At 43.1% G+C, this 25090-nt stretch overlaps 1 protein-coding gene across 5 annotated transcripts in view; it reads right to left on the bottom strand.

The window, feature by feature from the left end:
• The window catches only part of TENM4 (teneurin transmembrane protein 4), a 1723986-nt gene that overhangs the window by 680257 nt on the left and 1018639 nt on the right, over positions 1-25090 (bottom strand). Inside the window, exon 7 of one of the 5 annotated variants that reach the window (XM_082246029.1) lies at positions 14413-14538. The exons of the other annotated variants lie outside the window; for them this stretch is intronic. Within the exon in view, the coding sequence (XP_082102155.1) occupies positions 14413-14538 (126 nt within the window). The remainder of the gene's footprint in view (positions 1-14412; positions 14539-25090) is intronic. 5 annotated transcript variants of the gene reach the window in all.

Genomic DNA, 25090 nt, shown 5'->3' with positions numbered 1-25090 from the left:
AAAAGGTCAAGGAAAATGAGAGTCAGAGATTCGGGGGAAAAGCATGCAGGTACACTGAGATGCAGAGAGAATGCACAGGAAAAAAAGAGCATATCCTTATATGCGTCTATAAGGATCCGAGGTTCTGTGGTAAGAATGCGCTCACTACGTGCTTCTAGCACGCTGACTTAGCTTTCATCAATAGCTCTCAGTCTCAGTTTGCCATTTGGAGCCTGAAGGATGGCCTTCCAATCACTAGCCCACTGCCCTTAAGAATGATGTTCTGTTAGAACAAGAGAATGCCATGTGGGCAGGGCATAGCTACACAATGCTATCCTCAGTTCCAAAGTCAGGAAAGTTCAGGAGTTATCAACAAAGTGTAGCAAGGTTCTGGGCTACAGAAACATGGAGAAGGAGACATTGCCTTTTTTTCTTCGTTCCATCTACTAAGATACTGATGTTTTGCTGCACCATTCTCCTCCAGCCAGCAGGGGAAGAGCTAAAGCCAAGCAAACCCATCGACTTCTATGCAGAGCCCTGAGAATCCAGGGAGTTTTAGTTTGAGACGGTAGGCATATAATGGGATGAATAGACTCCTTACACTACAGAGCCCAATAGGCACTGTGCAGTAGGAGTGGAGAGATGATTTTTATTAAACTGCCTGGAAAAGTTTTTCATCTTGCCACTGAGGGAGTTGGAGAGAGCATCTCTGGATATTCACCTTCCTGCGGGAGACCATACCAGCAGAAATCCAAGCCTGAGAATGGGAATGAGGACATCAGGGTTCAGCGCAGTTGCACCCACATCACAGCATCCGCACCACTGCCGCAGGGAGCTGGAGCATCCACTCTCCCTCTGCTTCCCAAAAATGATCCCCAGAGGCTTTCAGGGAGAGACTGAGGGGGCCCAATTTCTACAGCAAAGATAACCGCAGGTGTGACGGTACTCACTGTCACTAAGGGTGAAAGACAGATACTTAATGGACCCGAGAATATGGCTTGTATTGCTTCAAATGGGGTCTGTATTTATACTTATACTATGTGTATTGTACTTCAATGGCAATAGACGGGCTCTCCTCATTGTGTATTGAGATGTGATGTGGATCCTGTTAAGCCTGTCTGTCCAATTGTTAAATGTTAATGAACTCACATATTGTTTCTATCCAGGTGGCTAGATAGTTAGTTCAGGTTAATTCTATTTCTGTATACAATTTCATCTGCATATGATAATGTGATCAGGCAACCCCTGACCTGTGTGTGGTAATCTGATCAGGAGGGGGAGGTCCATGCTGTGTATAAATTCTGTGTGACTGTTCAATAAAGAAGATTCCAGTACAAGCTAAGTTGTCGACTAGCTTTGTATGGGGGCGGCTGGAAAATTTGATATCTATGATCACAACTGGAAGGAAGCTGTGTACTGATGGAAGTCCACAAGTACAGTGTGGGTTGCAGGTTCTGTTACAGCAGGATCCAATGGACTGGTGAGGGGTCTATTCGCCCACTGCTGATACTGCTAGCAGGTACTGAGCCACTGAGAGTAGGAAACCAAGTGTACCCAATTCATACCGCACCCATACTGAACTCTACACGCACTTATTCCAAACCTAGACTGCATCTATACCAACCCTATACCACATTATGCTGAACGTTTACCATATCTGAACCACATCTACCTTGCACCTGTGCCACGACTATACTGTAACTACACTGTTCCTATACTGCATGCGGGTTAACCAGGACTGTCGTTAAGTATACCGACGCTCATAAAAGGGCCCCAACAATAGCCACCAAAAGAACATCTCAAAGGACTGCCCCTCCCCTAATAATTATTCTGCAAGCCCTCTTTGTTCCCCTGTTCCTGCCCCTTCGCTACCATCCTCCTTTTCTTTTGGACAGTGCATGCCTAGTCGGTCTAGGACTATCATTGCCACCATAACTGCACTCTGGCAGTATAGTTCCAGATAAAACTTTACTACTGCTTACTGCTGCACTTGAGGTGGCCTTGCTACTGTCTATGCTGATTTGGATGCCAAATGCCTAGTCCCTACTGTTAGTCACTTTGTATGCTAAATTGTGTTATTACCATTATTAATCCATTTATGCTTGCCTAGTTACCAACCATATTGGATGACATTATAATAAGTTTGCCTTTACTGCTTGGTCTGGTGGCTGTTTTCTTTGATATAGCCCTACTATTGGGTACTGGGTATTACTTTCAGTGATTTCCTCTGATATTGTTTGTTTGTACATTCAACCTGGTGTGCCAGAGGGGCTGATGCTCTTGAGAAGTTGTAGGCAAAGAACAGAGGAACTATCCTAACCAGAGACTTCTTCGGGGGCAGCACCACAAAAGTAAAACCAGGATCAGACTTAGGAAAACATTTTGGTTATATCACACTTGCTGCAACCACAAATCGACAGTTATTCATACTGTCTGATTGCTTTAATTTTGTTTTGACAAAAAATGTGCCCATTCACACTTTTTTTTTTTTTCACCAATAAGATTATCTAGAATTTTGCAAAATGTGAACAAGTGGATTGAAATATGTGTAGGCGCCTTTAGATCTTGTTGACAGAGACATAAGGATGCAAGCGCAGAATATGGAATTCTTACCATCACTGTTATTAACAAGCCGCTTGTTGTTTGCAGAATGAGTGAAAATGATAATTTTTTTTGCTGCGTGATCTATTTTTTGTCAGAGGGAGGTGTACTGTCTGCAACACAACAGCGGGATGGAACACTGAGAGCTGGAGACTGGTCCAACTGGCAATGTTAGGGATTCAGCTATGTCCAATTCTGCCCAAAACTGTCCCATTCCTGTGTTCAGCCTACAGATGAATTGACATGTTTTTGAAATGCTAAAGTTGCCAAAATTAAGAGTTTCAAAACCAAAAATAATGATTTATTAAAATGAATATTTGAAATGATCTAGGGGTGAGGATACAATATTCAGATTTGGAGGAAACTCATGCTTTCAACTTTGTAGCTGACATAGATTGCAAAGTACTCTAACGCTATGGTTCCCCATTTAAAACGTATTATTATTGTAGCTACACATCTATGTGTGGTATAATACCATGGTGTCAAATCTGTCTTTAATATTCACAGGGCACTTACAGTGTGATATCTCCTTTACTAGCTGCCTTTAGGCGATCCCTGAAAACTCATCTCTTCAGGGAAGCCTATGACTCCTCCAACTAATCTCCTCCAACGAATCTTCCATCAGCTCATTCCCAACAGTTACAACCTTTTGTACCACTTGCCCCACCCTATTAGATTGTAGGCTCTTCTGAGCAGGGCCCTCCTAATCCTCTTGTATTTTTTTGTATTGTAACTGTATTGTCTACCTTTTATATTGTAAAGTGCTACGTAAAACTGTTGGCGCTATTAAAATCCTGTATAATAATAATAATATGCATACCTGGGAACGTTCTGGGTTTTACCCGGAGCCTCTGGGAAATAAATGTCGGGTTTTTATCAGTCTTGAGAAATGATTTCCCTTGCTAGAGTTCAGGGTTTTTATGATGTACTTGGGAATTTGCCAGTTTTTGTCTGGAGCGTCTAGGAAATAATCTTTATTTACCGAAACTCTGGATTCTATGGTGTGCACTCTTGGGAATTGGATGGGTTTTCAATGGATTCTCTGGAAAATAAATGTTTTTACCAGATCTCTGTGCTCTGTGGTTTACAAATTTTGAAATTTCCCTGAAGTCTTTAGGAAATGATCTTCATGGCAAGGTCTCTAGGTTTTATGGGGTGTGATTCAGGGGGCTAAAAGTGCTTTCCCTTAAGTCTCTAGGAAGTAATCTTCTTTGCCAAAGCTCCGGGTTGTATTTCTGTCAAACAAAACCAAAGAAATTTCCAAGCTCAACTTATCCACCAGCCTGCAACCAACCAAATTGACCTGTCTAACAATATTGTATGCGTTAGAAACAGAACATGGGGTGCCTTGACGGGGCTTGTAGCTTACACATGTATTTGCAAATGTGTGCAGACTAAACCCCCTTTTTGTAACGCATATTGTTAGACGTGTTCATTTGGTTGGTTGCAGGCTGGTCGGTAAGTTGAGCTTGGAAATGTATTTGGTTTAGTTTGACATATGTCGCCCTTCCAGTACACCAGTTATAGGTAGGGGCAGTGACCACTTATTTGTATTGTTGTGTTGTTAAATTATTGTTGATTTCTACCTAAACAATTAAATGGATTTTATTAGACCACACCCCCACTCCTGCTTGCTTACCAGGGATTAATGTACATTTCCTTGGGCCCCATCAGGTCAACAGAGGGGCCCAGGAAATGGGAGCAAAGGAGGGACTTTATTTTCATTTTTGGGACATAGGAGAATACAATATTGCTGCTATTTACTGCACCTTGGTGGGTGTGGTGTAGTCAGAGTTGGGGAGCACCAGCAGGAAGAATCTACGGGGCCCCAAGATTTCTAACAGCGGCCCTGCGTAGAGCACTCGACAAAGGTGTGGAGCAGAATTGGAGGCAGAAGCGAAGTCACAGATCAACCTGAGCTCAGCAATGAAGAACCAAATCAAGGTCAGGTATAAGGCTGTGGTCAAGAATGGGTAGAACAAAAGTAGAGAGCAAGATCCAAAATCAGGTCAAGTCAGGTTGATAACAGGAATCATATGCAAAACAGCAAGTAAGGGAGCAAGGAACAAGCTGAAGACCAATCAGCACTGACACTGGGTTAGAGCCTCCCTTAAACAGACCATCTGGCACCAATGCTCATATGTAGCACCCCATATACTAGCCAAATGTAGACCCCCATCTGAATGGGGCAGAGAAGTGGACTCACCTCTAGCAGGGAGAAGTCTAGCTGGACGCAGTGGAGAGCTCTGGGTGCACATGCGTATGCCGCAATGTACATCTATGTGCATCTATGCACATCTATCTATTCTTGCACACTGACTCGCACATGGCCAATGCTCATGCATGTGTGAATGTTTCAAAGCCCACTGGCTAATAGGAATTATCTAATAGCTACCTGCACTTGGTTTCCTGAGCGATCAATCAAAGCTTAACCTTTTTAGTGAGACTTCTCCTTTAACAAGAAAAAGAAGGTATTCATAGACATGAATCAAAAAGGAGAGGTCTGTATGGCTTTGGGAAAATGTGGGCATGTTTTTAGTATGTTTTTATGATGTGTAATAAAAAGATGTTTTTATTCTTTGACAAATCTGTCTGGAAGTGAATAAATAACATATAATTACTGTTTTGTGCGAACGCATGCTGTGATGTAGCGATTGAAAAAAGCATAACAGAGTATATTCTATGGAGATCAAACTGTAACAATACACCTTCGCACTCACAGCAAACATTATTTCAGCTCTCCTGGAAGCGACGAAGGATACAAAGTTTTATTTTAATGTTATTTTAATTTCATGCGAACGGTCTTCTTTGCTGGATCTTTGTGTTCTATTGTGTACATATCAGGTAACTGAACCAAAAAATAAGTTGTGCAAAAAGTGTCACCAAATAGTAAAAAATAATAATTTCTCAGTGACAACTGCACTCACAAAATGTCCACACAAACATTATACATATTAATTATTAATGAAAAAATGTGTTGTGCTATCAATATACACTATATTACCAAAAGTATTGGGACGCCTGCCTTTACACGCATAAAATTTAATGGCATCCCAGTCTTAGTCCGTAGGGTTCAGTATTGAGTTGGCCCACCCTTTGCAGCTATAACAGCTTCAACTCTTCTGGGAAGGCTGTCCACAAGGTTTAGGAGTGTGTCTATGGGAATGTTTGACCATTCTTCCAGAAGCACATTTGTGAGGTCAGGCACTGATATTGGATGAGAAGGCCTCGCTCGCAGTCTCCACTCTTATTTATCCCAAAGGTGTTCAATCAGGTTGAGGTCAGAGCAGTCAAGTTCCGCCACTCCAAACTCGTTCATCCATGTCTTTATGGATCTTGTTTTGTGCACTGGTCCAAATCATTTGGTGGAGAGGGGATTATGGTGTGGGGTTGTTTTTCAGAGGTTGGGCTTGGCCCCTTAGTTCCAGTGAAGAGAACTCTTAAGACGTCAGCATACCAAGACATTTTGGACATCTTTGTGGGAACAGTTTGTGGATGGCCCCTCCCTGTTCCAACATGACTGAGCACCAGTGCACAATGCAAGGTCCAAAATAACATAAATGAGCCTGTTTGGGGTGGAAGAATTTGATTGGCCTTCACAGAATCCTGACTTCAACCCAATAGAACACCTTTGGGATGATTTAGAGCGGAGTCTACGAGCCAGGCCTCCTCGTCCACCATCAGTGCCTGACCTCACAAATGCACTTCTGGAAGAATGGTCAAACATTCCCATAGACACACTCCTAAACCTTGTGGACAGCCTTCCTAGAAGAGTTGAAGCTGTTATAGCTGGAAAGGGTGGGCCAACTCAATATTAAACCCTACGGACTAAGACTGTGATGCCATTAAAGTTCATGTGCGTAAAAAGGTAGATGTTCCAATACTTTTGACAAGATAGTGTATATGAATTTCTTACTTGATTGAATTTTTGCACTTTATCATGATCACGCAACACATTTTTCATTATTATTTTCCGGAAACTGGCCAAGTTTTCCCCGGAGTCACTAGGAGTGATTTTTGCTAAAGCTCTATGTTTCTGACCAGGTCTAGTATTAGTATTACCCTAACAAGACTCTTATCACCTGGCAGCCAAAATCGGTCAATGGTACCATATATCAGACGGAGCCAGGACTGAACGTAAAAAAAAAAAAAGCTGAAGACAGAGGAAGCTGGAAGAAGGGTTTGGTTAAGGTCTAACACCAGCCAAACTTTATTAAAATTTTGGAAATAGTGTAAAAGAATGAAAATATTTGTCAGACTGCTGTCTGTGACCCTACTGGAGGGATTTTCCCTTACTTCCCATCCCTGTGATATTCATATAAGAAAAGGGGGAGCTGTCACCAGGTAAGGAAGGCATAGACAATGAAAAAACAATGTTAGAAGTTCTAACCCTTCCCCACACTACTAGAAATCTTTTTTTTTATATTTTTTTTTATTTTGTGCCTGTTGGAGAGATTTCCCCTCACTTCCTGTCCTCAAAGAAAGTGAGAAAAAACCTTCCCAACAAGGGAACAGTGTGCAATATAAGTCTGGCAGAGGCTCAAGAAAGAAGAGAGCTCTTGAATTATAGATGACATGGTCAATAAAACAATACATCTGGAGTTGGCAACCCCTGGCACATGTGCCAGGCAGGCATGTAATGCCATTTTGCTGGCACCTTCTGTCATTGGCTCTAATTGACAGATTACTAGGTTGTCAATTACTAAGCCAGGTCCACTCGCCTTCCTGCATTATTGAAAGTTCATCAGCTGCTAGGAACCTTGGCCTGCAGTGCAGAAGAAGCATGTCTGCATGCCTGCAGCGGTAAAGTTACAGGGGCTGAAGCAGATGTGAGGTCTGAAGTTTATGTACTGGGGCTGATCTGAGGCATGAAGTTGAAGGAAGTGGGGCTGATCTGAGGCTTGAAATACATGCATTGAGGCTGATCAGATTTCTGAAGGTAAAGGAACTGGGGCAGAACTGAGATCTGAAGGTGAAGGAATTAGGGCAGATCTGAGGGGTAAAGGTGTGGGAATTAGGGTGGTCTAAGGGGTGAAAGTGCAGGAATTGGGGTGATCTGAGGTGTGAAGGTGCAGGAATTGGGGTGATCTGAGGTGTGAAGGTGCAGGAATTGGGATGATCTGAGGGGTAAAGGTGCAGGAAATGGGGTGATCAGAGGTGTGAAGGTGCAGAAATTGGGATAATCTGAGGTGTGAAGGTGAAGGAATTAGGATCAAGGCCACTGACAAGGGGGGGACAACCAGCCCTCCTGTACCGGGCCCGGCCCTTCAGGGGGCCCAGAGGCAGAGAGGGGACTCGCAAATTATAGGTACCGATATACTCTGCAGCTGTTTTAAAAAGCACTTCCTCGAGTCCCATGCCTTAGTGTGTGCAGGGGAGGGATGGGGGGCGGTGGGGGGTATTGCAGAAAGAAAACGATTTAACCTCTATTGGCAGTAATCTGCAGCCGCATGTTCAGACGATTACATTTATCAAGTATGTGGATGACACCACCGTGGTCGGCCAGATTGAAAACAATGAGGAATCGGCCTACAGGGAAGAGATCTGTAATCTGGCAGTATGGTGTGCCACCAATAATCTGACTCTCAACGCCACAAAGACCAAAGAGCTCATTGTGGACTTCCGGAAATCCAACAGCAGGAGACATCTACCAGTCAACATCAATGGAACCGAGGTAGAGCGAGTCTCCAGTTTTAAGTTCCTGGGAGTTCACATCTCTGAGGATCTGTCCTGGCAGCAGAACATGTCAGCTCTGGTAAAAAAAGCACAACAACGTCTGTATTTCTTGAGAAGTCTCAAGAAATCTCATTTGTCCCCGGGGATTTTAACGAGCTTCTACCGTTGCATCATTGAGAGCATCCTGACCAACTCCATCACTGTATGGTACGGAGGCTCCACTGTGAGTGAACGTAAAGCACTGCAAAGGGTGGTCAAAACTGCTCAACGCATCACTGGCACCCAATTACCTGCCATTGAGCACCTTCACCACAGCAGATGTTTGCGCAGAGCTCACAACATCATCAAGGATTCTTCGCATCCCAGTCATAAACTGTTTAACCTCCTTCCATCAGGAAGGAGATACAGAAACTTGCGCACTAGAACCAGCAGGTTCAGGGACAGTTTTTTTCCATCCACCATCATATTACTGAACTCAACATTACACCGCTAATCATTACAAAACAAACACAAACAAAAGACTGTATGTAACCTCTGTACTATACATGTACATACTACATAGTATATCTTTTCACTCCTCAGTACATCTGCACTATTTATATCTGTATGTATCTTTATCATTACAGTACATTTTGCCCAATATTTCACATTCATTTGTGTATATATATTTTTTAATTATGCTAGATGGTTATCTGCACTGTAAATATGCTAGATATTTATCTGCACTTTTGCACGATTGCTACATTTTGCACTTCTGGTAGATGCCAAACTGCATCTCGTTGCTGTGTACCTGTACTATGCAATGACAATAAAGTTGTATCTATCTAAAAAAAAAGTTGTATCTATTAAAGTTTCGGCCAGTCCGGGTATATTGATATAAAAGAGATCAGAACTTTATTTTTATCGTCTGGACAGGCGGCTTCAGATTACTCCAGAAAGTGGTTTAATAGTTATGTTTCTGCTCCTGGGCCCTGGCTGCCCAACTGAATACCCAGGATGAAGGAATATGAGAGGAGGTTTTAGAGGTGCTCAGCTTCTGGCCTGTCCCCATGCTCCCAGCTCCAGAGGATTTACCCCCCTTCTCAGGGTACAAGGACCCCAGATAGAAGAAGCCGGCAGGACCAGGTGTTTGGGAGGAAGGGGGGGGGGGGGTTATGGGGATGACACTGTGCCTGGGCTCTGAGCATTATAATTGGCCGTACTACATACTGCCCTCCCCCATATGTAAAAGATGGTGGATATTCACTGTGCCCGGAGTGAAATTATTTTCCCTGCTGTCGTTTTTATTCCGTTAATTTGTGTTAATAATAGTCACTTGAAGTAATATTAGATGCTGCAACACTAGCCACATGGCTAAAGTGACCCACTCCTGAGTGGGTAATGTGCATAATTCAAGGATCAGGAGTGGGTAACATGCAAAGTTCAGGGGTCAGGAGTGGGTAACGTGCATAGTTCAGGGGTCATGAGTGGGTAACGTGCAAAGTTCAGAGGTCATGAGTGGGTAATATGCATAGTGCAGGGGTCAGGAGTGTGTAATGTGCATAGTTCACGGATCATGAGTGGGTAACGTGCATAGTTTAGGGGTCAGGAGTGGGTAACGTGCATAGTTCAGGGGTCATGAGTGGGTAACGTGCATAGTTCAGGGGTCAGGAGTGGGTAATTTGCATAGTTCAGGGGTCAGGAGTGGGTAAGCATGCACTAACCCACATTGCAATCCAATATTGCACATGAAATGTGTCACTTTAGCCATGTGGCTAGTGTTGCAGCATCTAATATTACTTCAAGTGACTATTATTAACACAAATTAACGGAATAAAAACGACAGCAGGGAAAATAATTTCACTCCGGGCACAGTGAATATCCACCATCTTTTACATATGGGGGAGGGCAGTATGTAGTACGGCGTGATCTGAGGTGTGAAGGTTCAGGAATTGGCGTGATCTGAGGTGTGAAGGTGCAGGAATTGGGGTGATCTAAGGTGTGAAGGTGCAGGAATTGAGGTGATCTGAGGTGTGAAGGTTCAGGAATTGGTGTGATCTGAGGTGTGAAGGTTCAGGAATTGGGGTTTATCTGAGGCGTGAAGGTGCAGTAATTGGGGTGATCTGAGGTGTGAAGGTGCAGGAATTGGGGTTTATCTGAGGCGTGAAGGTGCAGGAATTGGGGGTGATCTGAGGTGTGAAGGTTCAGGAATTGGGGTTTATCTGAGATGTGAAGGTTCAGGAATTGGGGTTCATCTAAAGGTGCGAAGGTGCAGGAATTAGGGTGATCTGAGGTGTGAAGGTGCAGGAATGGGGGTGATCTGAGGTGTGAAGATTCAGGAATTGGCTTGATCTGAGGTGTGAAGGTTCAGGAATTGGGGTGATCTGAGGTGTGAAGGATCAGGAATTGGTGTGATCTGAAGTGTGAAGGTTCAGGAATTGGCGTGATCTGAGGTGTGAAGGTTCAGGAATTGGCGTGATCTGAGGTGTGAAGGTTCAGGAATTGGGGTGATCTGAGGTGTGAAGGTTCAGGAATGGGGGTGATCTGAGGTGTGAAGGTTCAGGAATTGGCGTGATCTGAGGTGTGAAGGTTCAGGAATTGGCGTGATCTGAGGTGTGAAGGTTCAGGAATGGGGGTGATCTGAGGTGTGAAGGTTCAGGAATGGGGGTGATCTGAGGTGTGAAGGTTCAGGAATTGGGGTGATCTTAGGTGTGAAGGTTCAGGAATTGGCGTGATCTGAGGTGTGAAGGTTCAGGAATTGGCGTGATCTGAGGTGTGAAGGTTCAGGAATTGGGGTGATCTGAGGTGTGAAGGTTCAGGAATGGGGGTGATCTGAGGTGTGAAGGTTCAGGAATTGGCGTGATCTGAGGTGTGAAGGTTCAGGAATTGGCGTGATCTGAGGTGTGAAGGTTCAGGAATGGGGGTGATCTGAGGTGTGAAGGTTCAGGAATGGGGGTGATCTGAGGTGTGAAGGTTCAGGAATTGGGGTGATCTTAGGTGTGAAGGTTCAGGAATTGGCGTGATCTGAGGTGTGAAGGTTCAGGAATGGGGGTGATCTGAGGTGTGAAGGTTCAGGAATTGGGTTGATCTGAGGTGTGAAGGTTCAGGAATTGGTGTGATCTGAGGTGTGAAGGTTCAGGAATTGGGGTGATCTGAGGTGTGAAGGTTCAGGAATGGGGGTGATCTGAGGTGTGAAGGTTCAGGAATTGGCGTGATCTGAGGTGTGAAGGATCAGGAATTGGCGTGATCTGAGGTGTGAAGGTTCAGGAATTGGTGTGATCTGAGGTGTGAAGGTTCAGGAATTGGTGTGATCTGAGGAGTGAAGGTTCAGGAATTGGGGTGGCTGATATTCATGCAATGAGGCTGAACATATAGTGTGTGCACCAGTTAAACGGTTATTGCACTCATAGTTGTACTGCTAATAGTAAGTTAAGCACATTAATTATTATATAATAATTAATGGGTTTAACTTGCCATTAGCAGTAAAACTATATGTGCAAAAATTAAGAATAAACTAAGCCTAAGGCGCTAATATTCATTGGCACGTCAGTCGTCTTATACTTGTGAACATGACACTCAATGTGGGAAAGGCTGCTGAGCCCTGCAATAAATTTCATCCTGCAATAATATTCTAACAAGCAACTCTCGTGCTTCTCGCTGTTTTTGTAATGCCCATAACCTTCATGAGTCCATTGTATTCTAACAAATTGTTCCAATCTCCAGCAAACAGTAATTGCTAATCTTATTCTATAGAATATATATATAACAATACGGTGTGATGTAAGCGTAGCATTTAAGTGTGGATTTTTTTTACAATTACTCTATCTTATTTGTAAATAAGATTCCATTTGTAGCTATTTGTAATGACCTGTCATGCACGCTGCTAGCTCATACGTGCATTGTGTATCGCCTACATCGGATGAGTCACCTTCACAGTGGAGCCGAGAAGCTTGTGTAGTATAGTTTGGAAATAAATTGATCTCCTGAAGCTACCTCATTTTTACCTAATATATAAATCAAGCTAGATTTTAATTTATATTTAGTGTTCCTTAAATAACATTTTGTTGTAGCTTTAATTAAATAACACCAACCTGTTGCTGGCCACCTGCTCTAGAGGAAAAGTCAGGTTGGCAGAACATTCAATGATCTCAGCAGGGCCATCTCTAATATCGACTGGACCCTGGGCAAACATTTTCTTGGGCCCTCCCAAATCCACTTATCAACTATCTGCAGGCAGTGTGGGCTCAAGGGGCAGCTGCTTTAAGGCCCCATAACAATGACTGGGCCCAGGCAGCTGTCCCTTTTGCCCCGTTTTAAAGATGGCTATGGATCTTGGTAGGGATGAGGTTCAGGTTTGCTGTTTCCATGGTTTTACGGCAAATCCCCAGGATTCACAAAGGTAGAGAATTATGAACTTTTGCCCAAAATGTTTGCAGGAATGTAGCAGAAATAAGGAAAAACCTAAATTGCAGTGCATAGCCTTTGCTCTTGGCCAGTTGAGTCACAAGAGCCAATAATTTAAAGGAACCCAGATAACCCTTTCTATAAAGGGTTGGGCTCACAGTAGTCATATGCAGGGGCGTATCTACCGTGAGGCAAACAAGGCGTCAGCCTTGGGCAGCATCTTTCAGGGGGGTGGTGCCATACCAGACAGAAGGGACACTATGTCGACTGCAGAGAAGCAGTGGCATCTCTACAGGGGTTTGGGGATGTGGAACCCACCCAGGTGACACCAGCCAGAGGGGTGACATCAGGGGTGGCCATGGACTGGCTGTTCAGTGGCAAGAGAGCGAAGCGGAAGCAGGAGGCTGCGGTGGCTGCAGCCTCCAATCCTGGAAGCAGCTCGATTGGCAGAGCAGATTGGAGTCCTGGGCTGTGAACATGCCTCAGCAGCCTCACTACACACAGCTGGTAAAAAGGAGCAGGCGGGCTGTGGGAAGGTGAGTCCGGTATAGTTTTTTTTATTTTTTTGGGGGGGGGGAGAGTTTCCTGGTGTAGTATGGTGGGATAGGGAAGCCCCGCTCTCTCACCCCCTTCTCTCTCTCTCTCAACCCCCTCCCCTCTCTCTCACCCTCCTTCCCTTTCTCTCACCCTTCCTCTCCCTCTTTGCCCCCACCTCTTTCTCTCCTCTCTCTCTCTCTTACCCCTCTATCTCTCTCTCACCCCCTCTCTCTCTCTATCCCACCCCTCTCTCTCTCTCCCCCCTCTCTCTCTCACCCTGACTCTCTCGCTCTCAACCCCCCTCTCTCTCACCCCTCTCCCTCTCCTTTAACCCTGCTCTCTCTTACCCCCTTGCTCTCTTCCCCCACCTCTTTCCCTCCTCCCTCTCCCTCTCATCCCCCTCTCTCTCTCACCCCACCTCTCTTTCAAACCCCCTCTCTCCCATCCTGCCTCTCTCTCTTCAGAGACCCCACACAGTCACCAAAGAACCACATAGCCACTAGAGACCCCACACAGTCACCAGAGACCCCTCACAGCCACCATAAAGCCCACATAGCCACCAGAGACCCCACATAGGCAACAGAGACCCCATCACTTGAGAAAGGATGGGGTGGGACAAATTTAGATGGCGGGAATCTGATTTTAGTTTTGCCTGGGGCAGCACAAAACCAAAATACACCACTGGTCATATGGCCAGTGTGTGCTGGATCTGAACTAAAAATGTTGGCAGAGATGCTGTTTTTGCCAATTTTTATTATTCATTTTGCCATTGTTACGTGTCCAATATAATACCAACTGGCTTCCCATATCCTTTGTTTTACAATAGCTTGCTTATTAGCCCTACAAATGGGCAAATATGAACAACAAAATTCATCTACCCTACTGTATAGACATCAATGGGATTCAACTGAAAATTTTGGGAAAACTTTGAGAAAAATTTTGAAAAATTTTTGAAAAAGCCAGATCTGTTGATCGCAAGCAGATTCCCTCATCCACAATTCTGAGATAGGATAGCCTCTTCTTCCTGCCGCTCCTCATCCCTTACACCAGGGGTGTCAAACTCAATTTCATTATGGCTGCAAAAGCATTATGGTTGCCCTCAAAGGGCTGGTTGTGTCTGTAAGACTACATGTCCAAGGCACCCCATTCCCCCTTAATTCAGATGTCAAAATCTCCACCACCATCCGAAATCAAGAGTCCCCCACCCTCCCTTACATCACAGTGCAGTTACATTACCTTGTGCTGCTGCCAGGAAGAAACTGGGGGCAGAGCTGGGAAGCAGAAAATGCAGGGTCTGGAAGAGGACCAAAGGATGGCTGTAGTCATCTGTAGGAGGAGTTCTCTCCTCCTCTCTGCTGCCAACTGCAGAGACAAGGTGAATATAGAGATTAGGGGGTTTGCCGCGGCTGCAGGAGAGGTGCAAGGGCCACATAAAATGGCTTGGCGGGCAGGATTTGGCCCGCGGGCCTTGTGTTTGACACATGTGCCTTACCCTATTCCCCAAATATGATAGTTAAAGTGGAACTTTAGTAAGAAAATTAATTCCTTATAGATCACTTTAGGCTGGCCCCTTTTGCAGGTATAGCTATGTAAAACATTACAAATAATTCCCTATACTGTTTAACCACTTGAAGACCAGGCTTTTTTTTCTGACACTTCTTACATACATGTACAAATCAGTATTTTTTTGGCTAGAAAATTACTTAGAACCCCCCAAACATTATATATATATATATATATATATATATATATATATATATGTATATATATATATATATATATATATATATATATATATATTTTAACGCAAAGGCCCTAGAAAATAACATGGTGGGTGTTGCAATTTTTATTGTCACAGGGTATTTGCGCAACGCTTATTCAAATGCATTGTTTTTGGAAAATATACACTTTAATACATTTTAATGCACAAAAATACAATAGAATATCCAATTTTTTAATGTCACAGGGTATTTGCGCAACGCTTATTCGAATGCATTGTTTTTGGAAAATATACACTTTAATACATTTTAATGCACAAAAATATTATATAATATCCAATTTTTAAGAACAATATAAACTATGATGTTACGCCAAGTAAATAGATACCAAATATGTCAGGCTATAAAATTGTGCATACCTGTGGAATGGCGACAAACTATGTAAATTGTATTATCCATTGGCGATGTTTTATAGGTTACCACTTTGGATTTAAACAGGAGGTGGGATGCTAGAATTATTGCTCTCCAATCTAAATTTTTTTTTTTTTTTTATAATTTACTTTTTATTTTGGTTTTCATCAGTCCAGCAATTTTCAATTTACATTTATACAGCATATGCAAATAATGATTCTACTACAGTCAAGAACCCTTACAATAAAAGACAGTCAAAACAACCAACACTCAAACTAATAAGAAAAAAAAAAAAAGATTATTTCAAGTATCCTTCAGTATCATATTACATATAAACTCTATACTCCCAATGTGCCATACTCAACTAATTGTAGGGTCGCCATCAAAACTAAACACAGGGATTTCCACACACGCCTCTATAAATTCATAAATGTAATCTATATTATCGTACCCTAAAAATGTTCACTTTTCTTTACAAACTATCTCTATTATTAGAAAAGAACATGACAGTATGTAAACATCCCTTGTGATAGCAATAGGCAGTGATAGGTCCTCTTTACTGCCCTTAAAAGCTTTGGATCATACCAAGATCAGTAGGATCGGATGCTTTTTTCTAACCATTAATGGTATGTGTACAAACAGCAATACCAGAAATTACGAAATACTCATTGCTTCTGGTTTCTTAGACCATAGAGATGATCGGGCCATTCCATTCCCTGATCAGCTTTATTGTCAGCCGGCGAAACTGCCGGCTGCAGTCCTGGGTTCCCCGGACTGCATCAGAATCCTCTCCATACATCAGAGTTTTCGGTGTTCCCTCTTAAATCAGGGTGCCAAGAGCACCCCTTATGTCAGATTCCCCAGAGTTCTCCCTTACATCAGAGTCTGTAGAGTCCCCACTTACAGGGTAAGGGAACGCTGCGGATTCAGATGTAAAAAGGGAATTCTGCTTGTTAAGATGTAAAAGGGGAACGCTGTGGATTCAGATGTAAAAGGGGAAACTCTGCGAGTTTAGATGTAAAAGGGGAACGTTGCGGATTCAGATGTAAAAAGGGAATTCTGCTTGTTTAGATGTAAAAGGGGAACTCTGCGGATTCAGATGTAAAAAGGGAACTCTGCGAGTTTAGATGTAAAGGGGGAACTCTGTGGATTCAGATGTAAAAGGGGAATTCTGCTCGTTTAGATGTAAAAGGGGAACTCTGCGGATTCAGATGTAAAAGGGGAACTCTGCGGATTCAGATGTAAAAGGGGAACTCTGCGGATTCAGATGTAAAAGGGGAACTCTGCGGATTCAGATGTTTGGGGCGACTCTTGTGAGTAACGGCATATGATTAGAAATGTTAATCGCAAAATATATAGTTTATACTATTAAACAAAAATTGTTGTGCACTGCTAAAGTGTTTGGGTTTGACTTGAAGAAAAAGTGGCAACCCTAGCCATGAGATAGAACAGGGACCAGGCATACGTCCCCATGCTCCATACACAGGCCTTTCCCTCAATCCCAACAATACCTGATTTTTAAGGCTGGGATGTGTTTATACTGTATCTTTCGTCAGGCCCAAATTCTGGTTTAGCTGGGGGAAGAAGCTGGCCCGCTTGTGTACAGGAACGCTAATGCGATTCAGACATGGGTGGTAATCAATTTCAGATGCCCAGGGACTGAATATCTGCCATGAAAATCGTGCCGAATTTGCAGACTTTAGTTTCACAAATCATTCCAAAAACTGCCGCAACCACAGGACTGATTTGTACAGTTCACATTTCTCCAGAATGGAAGCTGAAACTCCATCTTTAACCCTGATTTTTATCACTTTCCTTCGGGAAATCTTCAGGACACTTTACTGGAAGACCATTGGTAGAACTCTACCTTTTGTAATAGGGGGCTTCAATGTTACATGACCGCTATATTGCAAGAATTTAAAGCTGACCATACATCTGTAGAATTTCATTCCAACATGCAGACCAAAAAGCATAAAACTTTATCCACTTACTGTGAGCTCTGGAAGATTCTACCTCCTTCATGACCAGCCCATTTTTTTTGCTATTTGGCACTGACTACTACTACTTTAACTGGTAATTGTGCGATCATGAAACTCTGTACTCAAATTAAATTTATATCAAATTTCTTCATACTGTGAGGGATTAGCTCGGTGGTAGGCGTAGATGACCCCTTGGGGGGTGCGTTTTTCCAGAGAGATAGCCGACAAGTGCTTGCAAACAACAGTTTGGTTTATTAATGGTGTTTTCTTCACCAGACTGCATGCAGCAAAAACATCCAAAATAAAATAAAACAGAAAATAAATCCTTGCCTCTGTGGGCGGCTACCTTCTCACTCTGGAACCTACCTAAGAGTCTGTCTCCAACCTACTGTTGGGCAGACTTTCTTGTCCTACAGAGGACACTCAATAGTCCATTTATAATATCTTCACACAGCACAAATGTCCATTGAACATGTCCTTAACTCATCACAATGAGAATGTCTCTTGGCTTGCCTCTTCACATGGCAAACATTCCTTTATTTCTTTCACATAGAAATAGTTTGTTTTCTCACCTTTGAGACGTCTTCACACTTGGTTACCCTCCTTAGCGCACATCACTTCAGGGGGTCTTCTCCCATGCTCACCAGCTTGTCGGGAGGCACACATCTGACTGTCCTCCTTCTCCCAGCCCACATGGCTTCAGGAGACAGCTTCTGGAGGCAGCAATCCATTAGACTTCCTTTGGACAATTATAGAGGCCTTCATTTCCTCATTCTGAACAGCTGAAGGCCTTTCAACTTCCTTAGACAGTTCTGGCTACCTCTGCAGCCGACACCCTATAGTAATTGGTGATTTGTCTAACCCAGGTGGAAGTGTAGCTCCTGTCTGTGACTACATTCACAGATTTACCTGACTTCCTGTCGCATACCCCCCCCCCACCTCTTGTTTCAACCCTAGGGTTGGGACACAGATTTCCAGACACGTATGTGTCAGGCACTGCTCTTGTCACTCACTGATACGCCTCTTAGTATCTTCAAGCTTCCGAATGAAACTGTTTCTGTCATCTTCATTGACAGATTTCTCATAAATGTCAAACAGTTTGTCTCTCATCTCATTTACACATTCCTCAACTGTATTTTTGGCATCATTTCGCTCCTTCTCAAGTTTGTCTTGGATACAAGTTTGTCCTATCCGCCATGGAGGACCGTGATCCATAGGCAACTCAATTGTGCTAGTCTTAATGTCTTCAACATTCTTGAGCCGCCTCTCTCTGCAATCAACAAATGATTTCCACAACACTTTGAGAACCTCTGCTTCACTAAGCTTTGTTCCAAGTAGGGACTCTTGACGTCCCTCTGTGACTTGAGTTGCCTCTCCATACAGCTGTACACAATCATTGACTTTTTGTTGTAAAAGGGAATGATCTTCCTTCTTGAGCTTGGCTTGCTCTAAGATGCTGTGCAGAGGATTTTCCAATTGAGACAACAGGCTGTCACACATTTCTTCAAAGTGACCCCTGTTCCTTTTCCCAGAGACATCAATATCATTCACCAAACATTTAATATTCATAGGCAGATCTGAAGCATTTGCACTCATCAACTTCTTAAACTGTTCGCCCTCCTGAGCGAGTCGCAGTAAAGGCCTACTATTTGATTTGATATTCAGTTTATATTTCTTGCCAAACTCTTCACAGAAGTAGCCAACCAGAACATCATCAACTTTCCTTCCACCAACATAGGGGTCAAAGGCAACACATTTGAACCCAGCGATCTGGGTGGTATCCATTATAGTCCTCCTCTCTGCATCAGTGAAGAAGCATGGAACTGCAACACATTCTTTTACAGGTTTCTTCAATGCACTTTCTGCTGAACTATTTGACCGCTCAAGGTCACCTAGTTCCTTTTCTCTATCTGAATTCCACATGGAATGCATCTCAAGATCACGATCAAACTTCTGCCACCTGTCTTTCACCAGTTCCATTTTGGAAATATTCCCTGAAAGGCATTTGAAATTCATTGCTTCACGTTTTCACCAACAGCCTTAGTTTTCTCCACTAGGTGGCGTTTGCTTTTTTCTCCCAGATTTATATCACTTCCTTTAGTTTTCTCCGCTTTAGTTTTCTCCACTAGGTTTTCAGCCTGAACTGAGAAATCATCACATTTCTTACACAGCTCCTTTGTTTGCTGAAGTTCTAATGATACATTTTCCAATGCTTGAAGTTTTTGAAGGAACGGTTTATTCCAAAGGGGTGATTCAAGCCACATGTCATCACATTTCTGAGGCTGACTCAGGACAGACCCCAAAACTCTGATCCTTTTAAAAACTGCATCAGGCACACTATCCCCTCTTTGGGACAGATCCTCTGTTGCCTGTAATTCCTCTTCCAGTTCCTGCAATGGAATCTTCATCTCTTCTACTTGCTGTTCTAAGGCTCGCCTAGACCTTTCTAGCTCCTGAACGCTTTTCACAACATCATCCTTGGAGCTGACCAATTCTTCCATTTCTGTACGCAGCTGTTTGTTAACACTTTCTAGTTCAGCCTTATACTCTAGAGCTTCCTCCAAGGAGCGAGCCAAGAACAGGGCTTTGCTCTCGTTATTACGCGCCTCCGTTTTTGCACGGTCGCGTTCTTCTGCATATTTTGCAGACACAGTCTTCTCCTCACCAAGCATCTGATCAAACTTCTTTTTCACATCTTCAACACACTCTAATGAACCAACGCTTTCTTCCATGCGTTTTTTCATATCCGCTATCTGAGCTTGCAATGTTGCGACTTGCTCTGATAGGTTTTTCTTTGCTTCCTCCTCCTCTTTTAATTTTTCCAGGAAGCCATTTTTCTCATCTTCCATTTGTTTGAGCTTTGTACTAAAACTCAGCCTTTGACACCTCTCTTCCTGTAAGAGTTCCTGCGTGTCTTGCAGCTGCGATTCCAAGATAGAAAAATCTTCCGCAATTTCTCTAGATTTGCTGTTTGTTTGAGAAAGCTGATTTGTAACATTGTCCAGCTCAACCTGCAGTCGGTTTGCCTTCTCTGACAGCTTAGCACACACTCGGTCACCTTCTGACACCTTGACTTGCGATTCCAGAAGCTGTGCCTCTACTTTTTCCCTCTTATGTTCACAATCTCCTTTTCCCTGCATAAGAGCTTTCACCTCATTGGCTAGCTTCTGGGAATGAGACTGTAATTCTGCCACACAGGCTTCTTTCTCCTTTAACTGCTGCTGGAAACGTTGGGCTTCACCTTTCCAACTTTCACAGTCTGCACGTAATTCATCTACCACATTGCTCAAAGTGGTGAGCTCATACACAGTACTCAGTAATTTAGCCTCTCTTTCACTTTTCTCGTTGTCGCTGAGAGACAATGTAGTTTTCAGAGCGACATTCTGTTCCTACGCCCCTTGCAGGTCTATTTATGTAGCTTCCAAACACTGAAGACTTTTTTCCAGCTGATTACGCAACTCCAACATTTCACACAAATTTTGCTTCTGCAAAGTCTGAATTTCAATTTCCTTTTCCATGAGGATGGTATCTTTCTCCATTATAGTCTCTCTGCGTTTGTGCAACTCGGAAAAAAGAAGAGCAGTGGATTCTTCCCACTGGAACACCTGAGCCTGCACGTTTCTATGCTCTATCCTAAGCAACTCCAGGGCTCGTTCCTTTTCTTCCATTTTCCATTCCAAGGCATCCAACTCAGCCCTGCACACATACTCGGTTTCCTCCAAACCGATGGGCTCCATTGGCTGCTGGCGTCTCTGTTTCCAGCCTGCCATGCTCTCTTGGTGAGCTGCCATGCTCTCTTGGTGAGCCTGTTGTTGAGCTGAAAAGCTCCGCTGAAAATCCGCATTTGCCCCAGTGTTGCTAGGGACAACAACCTTTCTCTTTAGCCGATTCCGTTCAGGCACGGATGGGGCTGGTTCAGACGGTAGCATCCCCTCCATCCATAGAATCCGGTCTCTCATTTCAGCGATCCTTGCATCTTTCAGCCGTTTTGATCGCCCCATCTTTAGTCACTCCACAAAAAAATGTTTTAAAGTCCAGAAAAACTTTTAAGACCACTGTCTCTTTAAAACTTAGTAGTTTTTTCTCTCTCTTGCAAGATCTCTTTTCCTGCACACACAGTTTGTGCAGTCCCTTGCACCAGACACAACAAAGTTCATCAAAAATTTTGAGACCGCTGTCTCTTTAAAACACGTTTTTTTCTCTTTCAGGATCTTCTCTCCTGCACACATAGATTGTGCAATCTCATGCACCAGATAAAGTTCATCAAACATATGCACTTCCTTGCAGGGATCTCTGCTTCTGCCCGCATCCTCCACCATATGTGAGGGATTAGCTCGGTGGTAGGCGTAGATGACCCCTTGGGGGTGCGTTTTCCCAGAGAGATAGCCGACAAGTGCTTGCAAACAACAGTTTTGTTTATTAATGGTGTTTTCTTCACCAGACTGCATGCAGCAAAAACATCCAAAATAAAACAGAAAATAAATCCTTGCCTCTGTGGGCGGCTACCTTCTCACTCTGGAACCTACCTAAGAGTCTGTCTTCAACCTACTGTTGGGCAGACTTTCTTGTCCTACAGCGGACACTCAATAGTCCATTTATAATCTCTTCACACAGCACAAATGTCCATTGAACATGTCCTTAACTCATCACAATGAGAATGTCTCTTGGCTTGCACCTTCACATGGCAAACATTCCTTTATTTCTTTCACATAGAAATAGTTTGTTTTCTCACCTTTGAGACGTCTTCACACTTGGTTACCCTCCCATGCTCACCAGCTTGTCAGGAGGCACACATCTGACTGTCCTCCTTCTCCCAGCCCACATGGCTTCAGGAGACAGCTTCCAGAGGCAGCAATCCATTAGACTTCCTTTGGACAATTATAGAGGCCTTCATTTCCTCATTCTGAACAGCTGAAGGCCTTTCAACTTCCTTAGACAGTTCTGGCTACCTCTGCAGCCAACACCCTATAGTAATTGGTGATTTGTCTAACCCAGGTGGAAGTGTAGCTCCTGTCTGTGACTACATTCACAGATTTACCTGACTTCCTGTCACAATACATTTAGACCAAAATGTATTCGGTTACATGTCGATTTGACAGGTGAAGGAAGAGTGCTTCTACCGACTCGCCCATTCGATCAGAGAGCCAGAGAATGAATCCGCTGGTGGTGGAAGTTTACCATAGAGCTGAATGAGGACCAGATGATCCCCAGTCATCTCTATGACTCTCTTTTTTTATGTATCAGGCTTTCCAGCCTAGAGGATAGATGTGGAGATTTACAGACCCCACATCTCTCCATAAAGAGGACCTATCATGCCCTATTCCTATTACAAGAGCTGTTTACATTCCTTGCCTTGTAATAGGAATAAAAGTTTAAAAAAAAAAAAAACATTTAGAGGGAAAAATTGTCAAACATCATATATCACATGATACAAAAAAAAATTGGGCTAAAGTAGGGTACACCCTATAAGAAAATCAGGCGAACGATCGTCTGATTTTCCTCATTGTTTCACAGCATATCGGAACCGATGAAAAAAAATTCTTACAAAAATTCCAGTACAATAAATATATAAAAATAATATTGTTTCTGATCGTGCGCAGTCTTTCCTTTCTGATTTTTCTCAAATGAAAATCGCACGAAAATGGTACACATTAAGCAATAAGAGAAAATTTTTGAAGCTTATCCTTTCGAAAAATTGTCATTCAGGAGGTCGGAATCGGCTGTAGAAAGTTGTGTACACACTATATGAAATTTGTACGAAAGCTCTTTGGACGAAAACTCTCGCCCAATTTCCTTTTAGTGTGTATGAGCCTTAACTGTAGTGTTTTTTTTTAAATTCATAAAACTGCTTTATTTTTGTAAAATGCGTTTGAAAAATTGCTGCGCAAATACAGAGTAACATAAAAAATTGCACCGACCACCATTTTATTCCCTAGGGTCTCCGCTAAAAAAACATAAATAATGTTTGGGGGTGTGACGGGAGGGACTTTGTTTGGGGGGCCCACTGAACACAGCTTTTCTTAGAGAGGTTGGGAAATCCCTGTCTCAGCACTCCAGGTCCCTCTTAGGCCCCTCTCTCACTGGGGAGATCCGCTCGGGAGAGCTCTGCTAGCTCAGCGGGGATCGTTCCATTGAACCCCACTAAGCAGGCTGATGATAGGGTCATCTCTGCTCACTGTGCAGACACGGACCTGTCAGAGTCCCGCTCTCCTCTCTGGGGAGATCAGATGAAAACGGACAGCATGTCCATTTTCATCTGATCCCATCTGATCAGACCTGCTGGACGGATGGCGAAGGTATCGTCATCCGTCTGTTTTAAGCAGATCTTGTTGGATCGGATGATAGATGGGTGTCAGCAGACACATTTCCACTGACATCCACCTCTTCATAGAGTAGAATCCGATTGTGTGAAAGGAGCCTTATGTGTAAGTCACACTGTGTCTATTAGGGGCAAAGGGAGACTGAGAAAATGATGGACAACTACTTAATGGAGAATGTGGTTTGGATTACTTCAAACGGGACAGTAATATTTATCAACAATATCTCTCAAGAAATATATGAAGACTATTCCTGAATTGTTTGATTTTGAACTATACATGTTCATTGAAAGAGCAGGTTACATTGGCCACTGTTCTATGTTCTTCAATGTAGGAGATGGGCAGTCTGTTACTGGTGGTCTCCTGCTATTGTCTGCGTATTGAGGTGTTAAGTGTTTTCTGCTAAGCATGTCGGTCCCGTTGTTAATTGGGTCACCTATTGTCTGATTAATCACAACATTGTCTGGGTGGACATTGTGTCACCTAGGCTGGTTTAAGTACTGAATTAATTATCATGTTAATTAAATCACATTCAGCTATTAGTTGCTAATGGGGAAGTAGAATACTGTTTGTGTTGGTTGTTCCTTAGTTATGTTAATTATATTTCTCTATATAATTTTATCTGGATATGATAATGTAACCAGGCTCACCTGACCTGGTGGGGTATATATCTGTGTGAGTTTGTTCAATAAACAGTTCCAGATCTCATACAAGCTATTTGTCGGCTAGTCTTGCATGTAGGGTGGCTAAAATATCTGATATCTATGTTCAAGACTGGAGAAAGGGGTATACTGACGGAAGCACACAAGCACACTGTGGGTCAGTTCCATCTTAGAGAGTTCTGATTTATTTTCTAGAAGAAAAAAAAAAACAATGATTTTTACATGTAGGAGAGAAATGCCACAATAGGTCTGTATGGAAGTAGTTAAGGTAACGCAAGGCCTGGTCATAAAGGGAAGTAAATCCTTCAAAGGTCAAGTGGTTAATTTTGCCGAAATGGCATTATGCTGTAACTTTGGGAACCAATATAGTCTATCTTACCCAATACTTTATCCACTTTGACCCATCCCATAGTCTATGCCTTTTTTAGGTTTTGCGCAAATCATGGAAAAGCAAACGCTAAGCTTATGTGTGGTGAGCCATATAAAGCAGATCACAACAAATCATCAAAAACCAGAGAAAAAAAACACAGCACACATAGCTGTTTATGAAGGTGGAGGGAGTAATTGGAGGATCTGGGTTAGGATGACCTTATCTGCCTCCAGTGTACTACAGAGGTGCCTCCCTCGGGAATGAACCGCGTACTGTAAACACACATGCCCACAGCCATCTTAGCTGAAATTAGAACAAGATGCCACTAATTCATCATGACTTCAGAAAACAGAAATGTTTCAGGCTGCTTGTCAGCAATAAAATGTTTTCACAAGTTTTACACTCGCTCGGCTATAAAGAACAGCTTGATATGTGAGAGACCGTAGATCTATTCTGT

The sequence above is a fragment of the Pelophylax lessonae genome, assembly GCF_965119305.1.
Source record: "Pelophylax lessonae genome assembly, chromosome: 2".
Taxonomy (NCBI): Eukaryota; Metazoa; Chordata; class Amphibia; order Anura; family Ranidae; genus Pelophylax; species Pelophylax lessonae.
This window is presented reverse-complemented; position numbering and strand designations above follow the sequence as displayed.